This window comes from Natator depressus, chromosome 2 (assembly GCF_965152275.1).
Source record: "Natator depressus isolate rNatDep1 chromosome 2, rNatDep2.hap1, whole genome shotgun sequence".
Taxonomy (NCBI): Eukaryota; Metazoa; Chordata; order Testudines; family Cheloniidae; genus Natator; species Natator depressus.
In genome coordinates, this window is record NC_134235.1 from 187,802,681 (window position 1) to 187,817,430 (window position 14,750).

At 41.5% G+C, this 14,750-nt stretch overlaps 1 protein-coding gene and 1 long non-coding RNA gene across 4 annotated transcripts in view; one reads left to right on the forward strand and one right to left on the reverse strand.

The window, feature by feature from the left end:
* The window catches only part of METTL6 (methyltransferase 6, tRNA N3-cytidine), a 42,969-nt gene that overhangs the window by 21,856 nt on the left and 6,363 nt on the right, over nt 1-14,750 (reverse strand). Inside the window, exon 7 of one of the 2 annotated variants that reach the window (XM_074945585.1) lies at nt 10,824-11,760. The exons of the other annotated variant lie outside the window; for it this stretch is intronic. Within the exon in view, the coding sequence (XP_074801686.1) occupies nt 11,612-11,760 (149 nt within the window). The 3' untranslated portion in view covers nt 10,824-11,611. Of the gene's footprint in view, nt 1-10,823; nt 11,761-14,750 lie in introns of those variants that run through there. 2 annotated transcript variants of the gene reach the window in all.
* LOC141982972 (uncharacterized) overlaps nt 1-14,750 on the forward strand; it is a 28,431-nt gene that overhangs the window by 10,314 nt on the left and 3,367 nt on the right. For both annotated transcript variants that reach the window (XR_012638258.1, XR_012638257.1), the window contains exons 2-3: nt 8,623-8,672; nt 12,323-12,440. This is a non-coding gene — a long non-coding RNA (uncharacterized LOC141982972). The remainder of the gene's footprint in view (nt 1-8,622; nt 8,673-12,322; nt 12,441-14,750) is intronic.

Below are 14,750 nucleotides of genomic sequence, written 5' to 3' on the forward strand. Positions count from 1 at the left end.
TGATTTCAGGGCTGGTGCTATCATAGGAGCTCCTGCTTTCCCTCCCTCAGCCCATCTTGTATTCAGATGGGAGCGTTTTTAAGTGATGTATTTAATTTTGACCACAGCTGTTTCAGAATAAACAAGTTAGTGAGATGGCTGTGGTGGATACATGAGGAAGTGGCTGCCTGACTACTTTAACCACAGAAAGGAAATCAACACTGAATCACAGTAGTCTGGGGAGCAAGGAGATTTTCACTATGCCCCAGAGTGCTAACAACAGAATGTTAAAACAAACCCCTGTAAATGCACTCACACTTCTCCCTAGCCAGTATACTCTTCTTCAAATGGTACTACAGAAATGTGCTGTGTAAAGGCCCAGTCCTGTAAGGTGCCACTAACTTCAGTGGGAGCTGATGGCACTCTGCACTTCGTAAGATACCACCCTTGGTGAATAAGTTGATGGCTAGATAGTGCTTCTAGCACACAGCCGGATGGAAGGAGTAGTATGTAGACAGACTGCCCCAGGGGACTACCAAGAGGCACTGTGCTTCAGAGAGGTTGCATAGGACGGAGAAGGGAATGCTTTGTGACACTGCTGTATAGGGTACAGCATTCTGCCCCTTGCACAGCCAGTCAGCTCCATTCACCCATGCATAGGTGGGGGAGGGGGAAAAGGAGCAATGGCTCCGTCTACTCCCCACCTATGTGTCACTCAGTCACTGCTGAGGGAAGCACCTGGAGCTCAGCTTCCATGCTCTCCTGGGCACTGCATTTCAATCCAAACAGCCTTTCCCCCCAAGCCCTCTGATGGAAAAGGGATGAGGGGGAATCCTCACCCTCGGCCTAGGTGGCCGCAAAAGGCCAGGACACAATCTAGCCCTAAATGCTAGAAGGGGGAAAATGGTGAGAAAGAAGATTGGAAGGCACCACTACTACAAATCTAGTCACCTGCCAGTGCAGTAATGGAAAGTTTACAATATTAAAAACTAGAAAGAATTCTTGCCTAAGACGCTGCTGAGCCAACTTCATATGTCACTATTAAAGCTGCTATGAAAGGTTTATGCTAACACCACAGTATTTAATAATACTGCAAGCTACCTATAGGTAAAAGCCATTTTACCCTCCTCTTCCTCCTCCTTCCACTGAAGTGAGGAGGGTTTGTTAAAGGCGACAAGATGGGCGTTAGTATAGTACAGGAAGTCATAAAATCGCAAACTGAACTACAGCTGTGCTCAGTGTAATTAACATACAAGATACAGCATATCCAATAGTGCACATCCTTTGTAGCTCTGGCTGAGTGACCGACTGATGGAAGAGCACCTCATCTATAAAACACAACGAGTATGAAGAAAATGGAACAATTCGTTTTTAAAATGTACCTGTGTTTTTGGAGAGGAGGGAGGTGTTAAGCAATGTGTTGTGAAGCTTAGAGACAAAGTATCTTACGGTAGTGCAGTTTCTAGGGTAACAATTTAATAAAAATCAAATGAGAGAACATTAAACTGCTAATTGTCAGTGCAACATATTACTGCCTCACAGCTACAGGAAACAATTAGCAGCACAGCTGCCATTCACAGTAATAGGAATTTCACCTTATCCTGCCTTTGCATCATGCTAAGATGTTCCCCCTAATTAGCATGCAAGCAGCTGGCCCCCTTCTTGAAGTAACTCCTAATTTTCCCTTCTTTCTTCAAGATCCAAGAGCTATTTAAAAAGGAAACAAAGGTTTAATGGCACATGAGAAAGGCCATAGGCCCACCCGTGTATAAATCATTAAGCTAACCATGGGGAAAAAATTACGTGGAGGTTTACTGTTAAGCTTTAAAAGGAAGGTAGCACTGATAAGTATCTACTGCCACCTTGTGAGCAAAATGTCAAACACCTATTCCTTTCTCTTTCAAGTCAACTTCCTTTTAATGTAACTCTTCCTTTCCTCTAATTTTATTTTTGCACAGGTAAGCAACCATGCTGATGGACTCTGCATCTCTGGGTATTGAGAACAAAAAATGTGAAAATGAGCTGCCTTCCCAGTGGGCCAGTTAGAGACTTGTCAAATAGTTTGATTTCACATCTTTGTATTGAAGCCAGCCTTGGGGCATAATTTTACATAGCCACCTAGGGGGCCAGTGATTTAGTGTTTTGTTCTCTCCACTGCAAGGTATCCTAATACAAAATATATTGTGTGTTAAGTGAAGATATTTCTGACATAATAAAATGAACAGAAACATTTTTTAAAGGTTTATTATTTTTAAACTAACAGCTGAAAGCCTGTGCTGTCGCATGGGTATGGCAGCTGGCCAAGTAATCCACCCTTTGTGCAGTCTCTCTCATACAACCAATGAAAGTGTTGCATGCAAGTTATCTGTAGCATGAAGGTGGCGAGTGGTTGAGTTGCCTCTGATGTCACAAAGGTCTAGGACTCCTAGCATGGCATAGACACATGCCTTACTGTACCCGTACAAGTGTAATTCATAAAATCAAAAAAGCAGAGAACTTCAAAACTGAAATGTTTGAACCTGGTGATATTCTAAACAAAAAGAGCTCTCAATCATGCATATAGCTGTTTCCATCACTTTGTACTGACTATACAGACATTCTAGGCAACAGAGTGACAATCCTGGATTCGTATTGTATAGATAAATAGCTCTTTTGTGGCTGGACTTTAAACAATAGTATAAAATAGGGTTGTACTAAAAAACACAGTATTGCCAAAAGGTTTATGCTATGAAGCCAGCAAACTGCCAGGCTGCAGCAATTACAGGATAAGCCATTATCCTGTAATCCTATCCACTTTTCCCTACTGATGCTGTGAGGATCAGAGTCACTGAGCTGCAATGATGGGTGGGACTGGGCTTAGGAGCAGTTCAGGGTTGCCAATCATCATATTTGGTACTTTTCTTCAAGCCCCAGCTTCTGGAGTCATGTGATTATGAGAATCTTGGTTTCCATTTAAAGAAAAACATTTTTAGCGCTCATGGTTATAGAGAAGAGCTTATAAACTCCAAGGGCTCAAAATGCAGAAGGCACATAAAACCCCCAAAATGTATTATTTTTAAAAAACACATGATTTGGAGAGGTCTGATTCACTAGTTTGAATGATTGGGGTTGATGACATGAGCAGTGCCTCCTTTCCCTTCATCCCCAACCTCTGAGGATCAGCAAAGGAGGGATATGTCAGAACTGTCATAGCTATGAGCCAATTCATACTTCAATGTACTGTATACTGGTAACCAAAGCTGATGCCTGAGCTTTGCGTAAAAGCTGCAAGCTGGGGGCTGTCCTTGCTCTCAGTTAAGTCAATTGAAATGTTACCATTCACTTCAACAGAGGCAGGATCAGAATCAGGTCCCTCAAAATCATTTTGGGTTTGTTTTTTTGCTTTCTGGACCTAGAAAAAATTTGTCACACACTCAGATTGCCTATTTCCTTATTGATCTAGCTTTTCATTTGCTTTTTCAACACACTAAACTTAAAAAAAAAAATTTACAGCTGTGGCAGTAGCAATTTCAGGAAAAAGATTACATCACTTCATAAATAACCATCTAGCTCTCACATAGCAGTTTTCATCCATAGATCTCAATGCACTTCACAAAGGAAGCAAGTATCACTATCCCCATTTTATAGATAGAAAACTGAGGCACAGAGGGATTAAATGACCTGACCAAAAAGTCATCCAGCAGGCCAGTAGCAGAGGTGGGGCTAGAACCCAGGTCTCTTGCATCTTACTGGTAACAAATGTATTAGCCATATTTCTCTTCACCAGTGCTTCCTTTTCACTGTAGCAGAGGACATGCTCAGTGACAAGAGGAAGTGCCTTGTGATTAAGGCATTGGATAGGAACTCAGATCAGGATTTGAGTACCACTGCTGCTACCAACCACTTGATAATTAGGACAAGTTATTTAATTTGTGTCTCAATTCCCCCATCTGTAAAATGGGGATAATATTACTTTTCTCCCACCCTTTATCAGTTTTTTGCATTTAAACTGTAAGAGCTTTATGGGAGGAACTGTCTTACACTGTGTGTTTGTATAGCACATAAAACAATGGAGTCCCGCTTGGCTGGCGTCTCTACATACCACCATAATAAACATTAAAGTAAAGGAAGGGGATTTTTCAAGATCTTTGGAAGATGCCATCCTTATAGTTGTGGGGTTTAAGCCCCTTTTACCTCAGTTCCAGAGACTTCATCAGTAGTATCAGTCTCTCAGATTTTTATTCCGCTGCCCATCACCATAGTATGAGTACCTTCCACATAAAACCAATAGCAAGAACAAAGTTCTTAATTGACTTAATGGAGGCTTTGGCACTTCTCCATTTTTAGGATTTAAAACAAAAAAAAAACAAAAACAAAACCACCCATTTGGGAGAGGAGCTTTGATTTTTTCCCCCCCTTTTAGATGGTGGGGGGCTGGGGCTCAAGGAGTGTCAATGTTGTGAGTGCCCTTAGACTGGAAAGGCCTTTTTTATGAGGAAGGTTTTGCAGCATTTCCTAAAGACAGTCAGGATTCTGGATCCACCTAATCTCTGCTGGAAGTTTCTCCCAGAAATTGGATCCCCTGAATCAAGAGTGCTTTGTCCTCAGCTCTCGAATGCTTCATCCTGGTCCACTTCATCCAGTGATCTTCACTATCCCGGAGGAGTGCAACTGTCTGAGTGGTTCATAGTTAAAAATTCAGTCTTTAAATGTAGCTGGGGGGGGGGGGGGGCAGCTTGATCCATTAATTGCTTTGAAGTTTAGGACCAAACCCTTAAACTGGTATTAGAAGCTCAGTGGGAGCCAGTGGAGGGATGTGAACACATCAGGCCCATGTTCAGAATGGCCTAGACCAGGGGTCGGCAACCTTCGGCACACGGCCCATCAGGGTAATCCGCAGGGCGGGCCGTGACACATTTTGTTTATGTTGACTGTCTGTAGGCATGGCCCCCTGCCGCTCCCAGCGGCCAATGGGAGCTGCGGGAAGCGGTGGCCAGCACGTCCCAGGTGGCTTCCCACAGTTTCCATTGTCCGGAAACAGCAAACCGCGGCCACCGGGAGCTGCAGGGGGCCGTGCCTATGGATGGTCAACGTAAACAAAATGTCTTGCGGCCCACCAGCGGATTACCCTGATGGGCCACGTGCCGAAGGTTGCCAACCCCTTGGCCTAGACTGTTGAAGGAGGTGGGCGGCTGTATTTTGTGGAGGTCTTCACATTCACCTTCAAATACAGTGAAGTACAGTAATCCAGCCTTGACATGACAAATGCCTGGATCACTGCAGAGAGGGCATTGTCCAGGAGGAAAAGATGAATCATCCTAGAAAGCTGGGGATGAAAGCAGGAATTTTTTGATACTGATCCTACACGGTCATCCAAGCTTAGTGAACAGTCAAACAGGACCTCAAGGCTTTGCACCACTCTGACAAATGGGGACTGTATTTCTAGACAATGTCTCAGCTAATTCTCAAAAGCATTTCCCCTTTCTGACCAGCATCATTTCACTATTAGAGGCATTAACAGGTTTATTTGTTGTATTGGTGCAGAGAGGAACCAAGTTTTTATTTAAAAGCTTTACATTATTTTCTTCTAAACAGTTTTTAACAGTGTAGGTTTTTTGTAGCTGCTACAAGTCTGGTGACATGAAAAAGAATCAAGCTCCCACTAAGTGTGACATCATCATAAATCTTCAGATTAAATTATTTTCCCAGAGCACCAGCTTGAAGTTAAGATTTCAATAAAAACCTCAGAAGTTACTGTTTTTTTTTTTTACTTCAGTTGCACTACAGTCCCATATGTGTATATATATATATATATATATATATATATACACACACACACACACACACACACACACGGCACCACAGCTCTTTTATACAGCCGAGAACACCAGCAGCTCTTCTTTGCAACCAAACACCATACACAAATTGAAGTCCAGAGGCTGACTACAAGAAAATAAAATTCTGCATGCACTGAGACTTGGGACACTCGGCAGACTGTAGTTAAACGCCTCTAATCCTTCGACCAGTCCATGAATATCCCTAAGAGATTAGGCTGCAGAGGGCAAGTGAACGAGCTCTCCTTCTGCCAACCCCAAACACCTGTGTTATTGTGAATTACACCTCTTTTAAAGAGCTAAGTATGCCTCCCAAGGACCCTTCCTTCACTAGCTGTTCACCAAACAGACTCCTTCTGGTATCCAGGTCATCTTCCCAGATCGCTCCTCTCAGCGGCCAATTCTTAATTAAGACTGATCATCTCTGTTGCCAAGGCTGTGTTGGAGTGCTTGCTCACTACACTTCTGCAGAAGCAGAGAGCTCATGTCTCTCACAAAGGCAGTGTATTTTCTACTACAGTATTTGGAAAAGCTACATCATAGGTAGGGTAGGGCCAAATATATGGAGATGTTTATTTTTGTGAGCTATTACAGACTAATATTGCGCAGCCACCTCCTGAGTGCCTCCTCATGGCCACAGGTCACTCTGGAGTGCCCTGCTCTGTTTCTCCCACTCTTCAGGGCCCTTTAAGAGTTCATAGGTCATTCAAACAAGCCCCACAAAGAATCATGTTTCTTTAGTCCTCTTTTACAAACTGTCCCTCTAGGCCCCCAACTCTAATTCAGTGTCTCTCTCTCTCTCTCCAGATTAATCCCAAAACAACACAAAGCACAAACTCACACAGTCTTCATCCCAGCTGGCCTTTACAGCCTCTCCCAGGCCTCCCTGCCTGGAGAGCTTTCTCCCACTCTCCTGCTACTTCTGTTTTTGCCCTGCTGAATCAGGGCCCTACAGAAGCCTTCTTGCTCCCTACAGCATCTACAGACACAGTTGCAGTACCCCCAGGCTGCCCCCTTTTACTGCAACTTCCTGCTCTTCTTAGCCTGAAAGCACCTGATTCAATCCAGGTGTGACTCATCCTGTAATCAGGGCTATTTTAGCTCCAGGCTTGCCAGCCCATGTTGCATAGGCCTACTCAGTCCTTTCATGAGAACCATACCAGGCTGACCATTTACCATACAGGGTGTACTGAGAGTTGAAAGTTAGTGCACAAATGAATACCAAATAAGTGGAAGGTTATTTGGCTGAAGCCAAATAATGGATAGATACATAAATGAAAGATAAAAGTATTACATTTGCCACTTCATTGATGTTACTAAAAATACCAACCTATTTGGTACTAACAATTTATACAAATATAACACCAGAAAGTCTATGTAAGTTGAAACTATTATGCTGTCGTCCAATCTGTTTTAAATGCAACCAAGAAAACATTTTCTGCTAAAAGCCACTGACTAGGCTAGTTACTTTATCTTTGCAAAATACAGTCTCTGTGCCTCTGTACAGCCCAGACTCATTGCCTGCCTTTGTTCTAATAAATGTGCTAACAGTAGAAATGGAGAGAGCCAACATGTACTTACGCCTTGAATCAACTGCACCTCTGAGAGGCCCAGATCTTTTTGCAGAATATGTAACTGTGAAGTCATTGCACTAAAGTGCTTGAAATTGCTCACAATTATTCTTCCTAACAACAAGCATAATCAGACAACTCATTTGCTGGAAAACCCATCGTGTATGCGCAACTGCACTGAACGAAGGAAAACCAGTCAACAATGGAAAATTCTGCTTTCCAAAATGTCTTGCACATATTAGCAGCGGTATCACGGACCATCATTTGCACATAAAATGGTATAATTATCCGTGTCTGCAGCATTTTTTAAGCCAGTCTTGTTTTGGAACCTACATGGCTTCCTTCAGAAGATTCACTACATAGAAGAACAATTCATTTTAGTTGCATGTTATCCAGCGTCCAAAAAATACTATCTCTTACTGGGTTCTTACAGAAGTCCAAATATCTGTGGTAAATTAATTTTTTTTCCTCGTTATTTATTTTCTTGCAAACTTTCAGGTACACATCAGGAATAACTCTTGCAGTAAAATACTTTGTTGGTGGTATCCCATATCTCCAATATGTTCAAATGCATGAACTTAACATTCCAAACAACAGAAAAAGGTTGTCAGGTCTAATCATTTCCCTGATTTCATGGTGAAACCAAGCCTGCATCTTTTCCCACACGTTGGCATATGGTTTACTGACATTTGTAGATGTAGAACACTGAGTTAATTACATTTTCAGGCCAATATCAATAGCTTTTATGTTGTTTCCATTCAAGCTGTGCACATTCAGTAGGGGGTTGAGCACACTGATAATTGCTGAACACGAAAGTACCACTGTGTTTGCAGAATCACAGGACAGCACAAGGGAACCCAACCTATCAACAGTCTTTTAGTTCCCAAGGTTAACACAAAGCCTGCTATTATGGGCCTGTTTTCTCCTTCGAATGGTTATTTTTCTAATTGTTTTCTGTTTTAAATTTTGCCTGAAACAGATCTAGCCAGGAGCACCTCACTGGACAAGTTTAAGCAAACTAGATCAAGCAGCCCGTTGAGCTTAATGGGGACAGGAAGGAAGTCATCTCCACATAATCAGGTCAACTAAACAGCAGCCCTGCTTGACTGACAAGAACTCGAGTAGCAAGATGAACAACACATGCTCATTAAAAGTGCTGCATAGCAATTTCTCAGCATGATAGGTGACTAGGATACTATGGAGATAGATTTTAAAATCCTGTTACACACCTTACCCTCATTCCTTTCTCCCCTCCCCAGGGACAATTCTTCAAAGAAGACAGGATTCTAATGTGTGAGCTGCAGTTAAGGTAGGTTATTATTATTATTATAATTTAAATATGAAGACTTCTAATGGTTTTGGGTTCAAAGAAATATCCAGAATTCTAGATGCTGGTCCAGAAGTATGGAGGCCCATAAGCAAGGCCCTGTGATCATCCATTTCAAATAAGCTCCAACAAAAGGGGCTCTCTACCTACATATCTCTTCTCGGGGGAGAGGAAGGCAGTGGTTTACTACCCACACCCATTGTCTTTAACTGAGGAAAGCATGCTTATCCCCACCTCCAGCACCTGCAGGGGGCATTTCCACTTTCCTCCTTTTTGCAGAGTTGGACTTTTCCCCTCTTTCTTTGTCCCATTCATCACCAGATGGGGTCAGGGGGACCTCAAGGTTTCTCCCTGCTGTCTGTAGGTGGGAAAGGTTAGGCTTCTTCCACTGTACACTACTCCACCCTCCCTGTGTGCTCCAATCCCCACTGCAAGCCTGGTCACCATGAAATAACTGGCAGGCATTTCTCCTCTCCTCCCTAATTACATGAAAGGTAGATGACCCATGCTACAGCAAGCAAGGGCTAGAGTAGGTAAATACCTCCTCCCTCTGGGAGGAACAGAACCACAATGCTAATGGAATTCATAGAACAAACCCACCCTGATTTTGGGATGTGCTATGGGCTAAGATCAGCTTCTCCTTCCTTTCAACCATTTGGAGAACAGGATGATGACAAAACTGCCACACTGGTTCACCCAAGGACAGCATTGAATGGATACCTCAAACAATATTAAATTTCAGAGCAGTGTGAATCAGGCATTGGTTACAGTCTTGTGTAAACCTCAGGGAAAGGAGATTATCCTTTTGCAACATGGATTGTCTAGGGGACCTAGACATCACTTGGGGACTAGGGTACCATTCAGAGGACTTTGTAACCTTCTGGGTTACACCAGTCATCCAGTCATCTCACTGGGCAAGATATCAACTTCCTGGCTTTCCCTGCCAGCAGCGATTGAATTCTGGGGTGGTGAAGGGTCAATATCTCTTTCAACACTGCTCAGAGAAGAGACTCCAGATTCCCTTTCAAGACTCAGAAGTCCTGTGACATTCAAAATGCCTTTTAAAGCAACTGAGGCATGTGATTCTTGGCTCTTTAACTCACAAAGATTAGGCCAGGGTATGTGAAGGGAAAAAGCCCAGAGGTCTCCCCCCCCTTCATTCTTCTTAGCCATTCCCTAACATTATGTAATAGCCAAGTGCTTGTCTGCAAAAAGCATCCATTGTTCTTAACAGGACAGCATTGGCCTCAGCCTCTCTGAAAAGGGAAAAGGTGGTGGGGGGGTCATATCAGTCACCCTTGAAACTTTTTGAGAAATGGACATAAACGCTCACACTGCACTCATATCAAAGCAGCACTGATGGTCTCACTAACTAACAGCCTCACCAGGCCATCAACTGATGGGGCCTTGAGGCTCAATTGCTTTGTTAGTGGGTCAGAGGTCTATAGCTTTACTAATTTTTGGGGTGGAAGCAGGAAAGAAACAGACACCTGTAAAAGAAATGGACATAAATTAGAAGTAGTGTTTCTTCCTGATATTTCTAACTTGTCATTGTAAGATGTAGCCAAACAAACAAACAAACAAACAAACAAGACAATGGTCTGTGTCAGGTCACATGTTTTACAGAGGCAATGGTTTTGTGTTCCCCCTTAAGTTCCAGGAAGTCTCTCTTTGCTGGAAGAAAGAGGAAGCATATATAAAAATAGTGATCACGCTTTAAACTAAGGTTCCATTCAGAAATAGCTTATAAATGATTAATAGATGTCTTAAGAAATAGTTCAAATTGCTACAGATGATTATTTTCATAACAACAGTATTTTGGCTAACTTCTCACACATGGAGTCTGTCCATTTCTCTTCTTAACACCGGATATAAATTAGGTGTAGACGCCCTATATGCGCTGAAAGGAGAATAAACCCCTACAACTTAAAAAAAAACAAACAAACGAGGAGTCCTTATGGCACCTTAGAGACTAACCAATATATTTAGGCATAAGCTTTTGTGGGCTATAACCCACTTCATCAGATGCATGGAGTGAAAAATACAGTAGGCAAGTATAAATACACAGCACATGAAAAGATGGGAGTTGCCTTACCAAGTGGAGGGTCAGTGCTCTCGAGGCCAATTCAATTAGGGGGTGTAGCCCATTTCTCAACAGAGGGGAAATTACTTTTTGTACTGCTAACAAGGCCAATTCAATCACAGTAGATGTGGCCCATTCACAACAGTTGAGAAGAAGGTGTGAGTATCAACAGAGGGAAAATTATTTTCTGTACTGACCCAGCCACTCCCAGTCTTTATTCAGGCCCAATCTGATGGTGTCAAGTTTGCGAATTAATTCCAGTTCTGCAGTTTCTCACTGAAGTCTGTTTAGGCCTTATTATAAAAATGAATATCAAACAAAAAGTGTTCATTAGCAGAAATATAAAATAGTTTTAATATGAAAGAGAAGGGGACACAACACTAATCCATTCTTGCAACTAGTGGAAACATTGGCTTATAATTAACATTTAGCCTGTTTATGCTCAACAACATACTTTCCTTAATGAAAATTACAATCCTATGCAAAATGCTTGGAGAATTATTTAAAAACAGACTGTCTTATTTACACATTTTTATATTAAAATCACACAAGAGCACACAATGGTGCACAGAATTTACTTTAAAAAGGGGAGATTTAGGCACTCAAAGAGGTTGATTGTATACATGTACATTTATCCTATCTTAAAATTGTATTCTAATAGTCACTCTCATCTTCTATACCCAAGGATCAAAAACAACAGAAGGTTTTGGGAAACATGATTCTGTCATTCTGGTTTAGCAGACTCCAGGACTGTACAGCCAAGGAAAAACACCACACTAGATTTCCCCCCCTCACCACCCTATTTAAACAAGCATTTCTGTGGTTCATTAGCAAATACTCATGCTTCACTTAGAGGCTTTCGAAATTTGCTCTGAAGAAAAACCCTTGGAACACGCAGGCCTTCTTTCCTATTCACAGTTTCTCGCAGCACATACTCATTGACCACTTGCTCATATCCTACAGCCTTAAAGAGATGAGACAAGAACTCTACAAGGGAGAAAGATGAAAGGTGGTGTTACTAAAAATTAGTTTAGACTGTTTTTAAGCACTAGTGAGCATTTTTACAAGCATTTGTTTTTAACTACTTAATTACATCCACTTTCATGAAAGTCACAAAGGGTTCAAACTTGCAAGTTGCTCTGTGCAGACAGACACCGACACTTGCACTGAGCTTCACTGAAGCCTATGAGGCTCTGCTTTCATGCAGAGCAGCTTGCAGGACTGGGGCTTTAAACTGGTAACACAATCTGTTTCCCAAATTGTGTACATTTATCCTTTTAAATTGAAAGTTTTCCCATTCCTCTTCTGAATCACTATGAAATTATTTTCACATTGTGTAGCGGGCCAGCACAAAGCCAATGCATCATCTTAAGTCCCGCTTCAACCCCACTTAGAAGATTTCAGTGGTGGATTGGCCTTGCTCTCTACAGAGGGGCAAATATGCCAAGTTCCCACATTGTAGTTAAACAGAAAAAAAAAGTAAGGTGGCACACTGGAAATGTTGATACTACGCCTCTACAGTTCAAACTTACTTTCCGTATACACATAGGAAGAAACCTTAGTGAAGTATTTCTTTCCCTGGAGGAGCGAGCGAGGCCTAGGAGACAGGACATTGGACTGGAAGTCAGAAGACCTGGCTCTGCCGCTGACCTGCTGTGTGATCTTGGGTGAGCCATTTCTCCTGTGTTTACCCTCACACCTTTCTTTATCTGTTCTACCTAATTAGATTGTAAACTCTCCATAGCAGAAATTGTTGCTCATTGTCGTTTGTACAGTGCAAGAAATACAAGCTACTGAAATATAAATAATAGATACTGCTAGGGTAACCAGATGTCCCAGTTTTATAGGGATAGTCCCAATTTTGGGGTCTTTTTCTTATATAGGCTCCTATTACCCCCAACCCTCTGTCCCAATTTTTCACATTTGCTGTAAGGTCACCCTGGATACTGCCACCCTAGGACAACTTCACTGTAATGAAATCAGGCTATGAGTAAGATCTACACACTCACTCCTCTACTAATTAAAAATAATTTGGGGGAGTGAAAAAATTAGTTCTCTGAGAAGGTGAGAAACTGATAATCCTGTCTGAGCCAGACATCTAACCCTTTCAAAAAGGAACAATCACTATCTGCATTTGCTCCTCCTTTCGCCTCTCTCTTTCATCTGTTTAAATTTCTCTCCGCTGAAAATAAGGAGGAACGCTAGCACCTCCTGACTGGCAAGCTCCTCCATGAACCACCACCAAGTAGTCACAAAGCACATTTTGCTGCACTAGACAATATGTTTTGCCTATCAAACTCCTGGAAAAACAAATTTGTTAGATCACAGTTAAACTCAACAGACCATTTTGGAGAGAACTGACACTGGTGAATGATATTTTAAGAGTCATTCGCTACTATCGCACAATATACAGGTTGTTTTCATATCACCACAAGAAAATGAGACAGCAGGTAATAACAGAATCTTCAAAATTCAAGGAAAAAAAACCTCACTAAGAATTCCCATCCAAAACACTCAACTGTGATATCTCATTCTCCAAATACCTAACAAGGGATTGAATTCAAATTTCCATTTCTAGGCTGGGTCCCCCAGTCCCTCCCTCCAACAGCAGAGCTCAGTTTGCTACAATTACCAGTATAAGTGGAACTAAACAAGCTATTTGATGAACAAAAATGACCCTAGGAATGCTTGGGTTAAGTTGCATAGCTGCTTGCATTATTTATCTTAAATTTAATTAATATCCTTTAAAGAACAGAAGCATCTCAAAAATGATCAATGGAATTAGCTTTTATTTTTAAATATGAGCAGCAACTAGGCAATCGACTACGTCATAAAATATAAAAATTATTTACTTGGCTCCAAATTGGGCTCCAAAAGACTTTCAATGTTTTTTTTTTTTCTTCTTTAAAGCAAAATCAAAGACTTTTTTTCTTTCACGTAGCCCCATAATTAATACAGGGAAGTATTTGTTCTCTAGTGTTCAGTGAGCAAAACTGGGAGTCAAGAGACCAGAGTTACAATCCCAGTTTTGCAAGACTTTGGGCAAAATGCTTAATTTCTCTGTGCTTCAGTTTTCCTATCCATAAAGTTGGGACATTTACCTTCTTTTGTAAAGCATTTTGAGATCCCTCAATGAAAGACTTTATACAGTAGAACCTCAGGAGTTACGAACACCAGAATTACGAACTGACCAGCCAACCACACACCTCATTTGGAACCAGAACTATACCATCAGGCAGCAGCAGAGACCAAAAAAAGAAGCAAATACAGTACAGTACTGTGGTACACACAAACCACTAAAAAAAAAAAGCAGTATTTTTCTTCTGGTTAATAAAGTTTCAGAGCTGTATTAAGTCAATGTTCAGTTGTAAACTTTTGAAAGAACCATAACGTTCTGTTCAGAGTTACGAACGACCTCCACTCCTGAGGTGTTCATAACTCTGAGGTGCTACTGTAAGTATTGTTAACGTCATAAGATGATGATACTGAAATGCTTTTAAAAGTTATCTTTACTAAAATGTAGAGCTGGCTGAACTTGGAAATAATCTACCAGAAGAGACAGCAGTCACAACTAGTCAAATTATTAGCACAGTGTTACCTCAACGAAAGCTTGTAGAAGCTTTCCTTCATTCCAGTCATACCTTTGCTTCAAAGCCCACTGACTTCAATGGGTTTTAAATCAGGCTTCATACATGTAAGAACATTGCAATAAAACTATTATGGGATAACTGCATCCCTTAGTTGCTTAGCGATGTAGGAGACCAAATCTTTTCCGAAGCATTTTTCTCTTTCTTTCAGAGTATTGATCTGAATGAGGCCACTGCAGCTAACAAGTTCTAAACCTATAATGCTGTGGCCTCATCATGATGGTACATATAGGTAGTTCTATCAACAGATCAAATTGCTCCTTCAGTCCTGCCACTTTTATAAAACAAACATATACAGCTGGAAAACAAATTACACCAAGGTTTCATAGT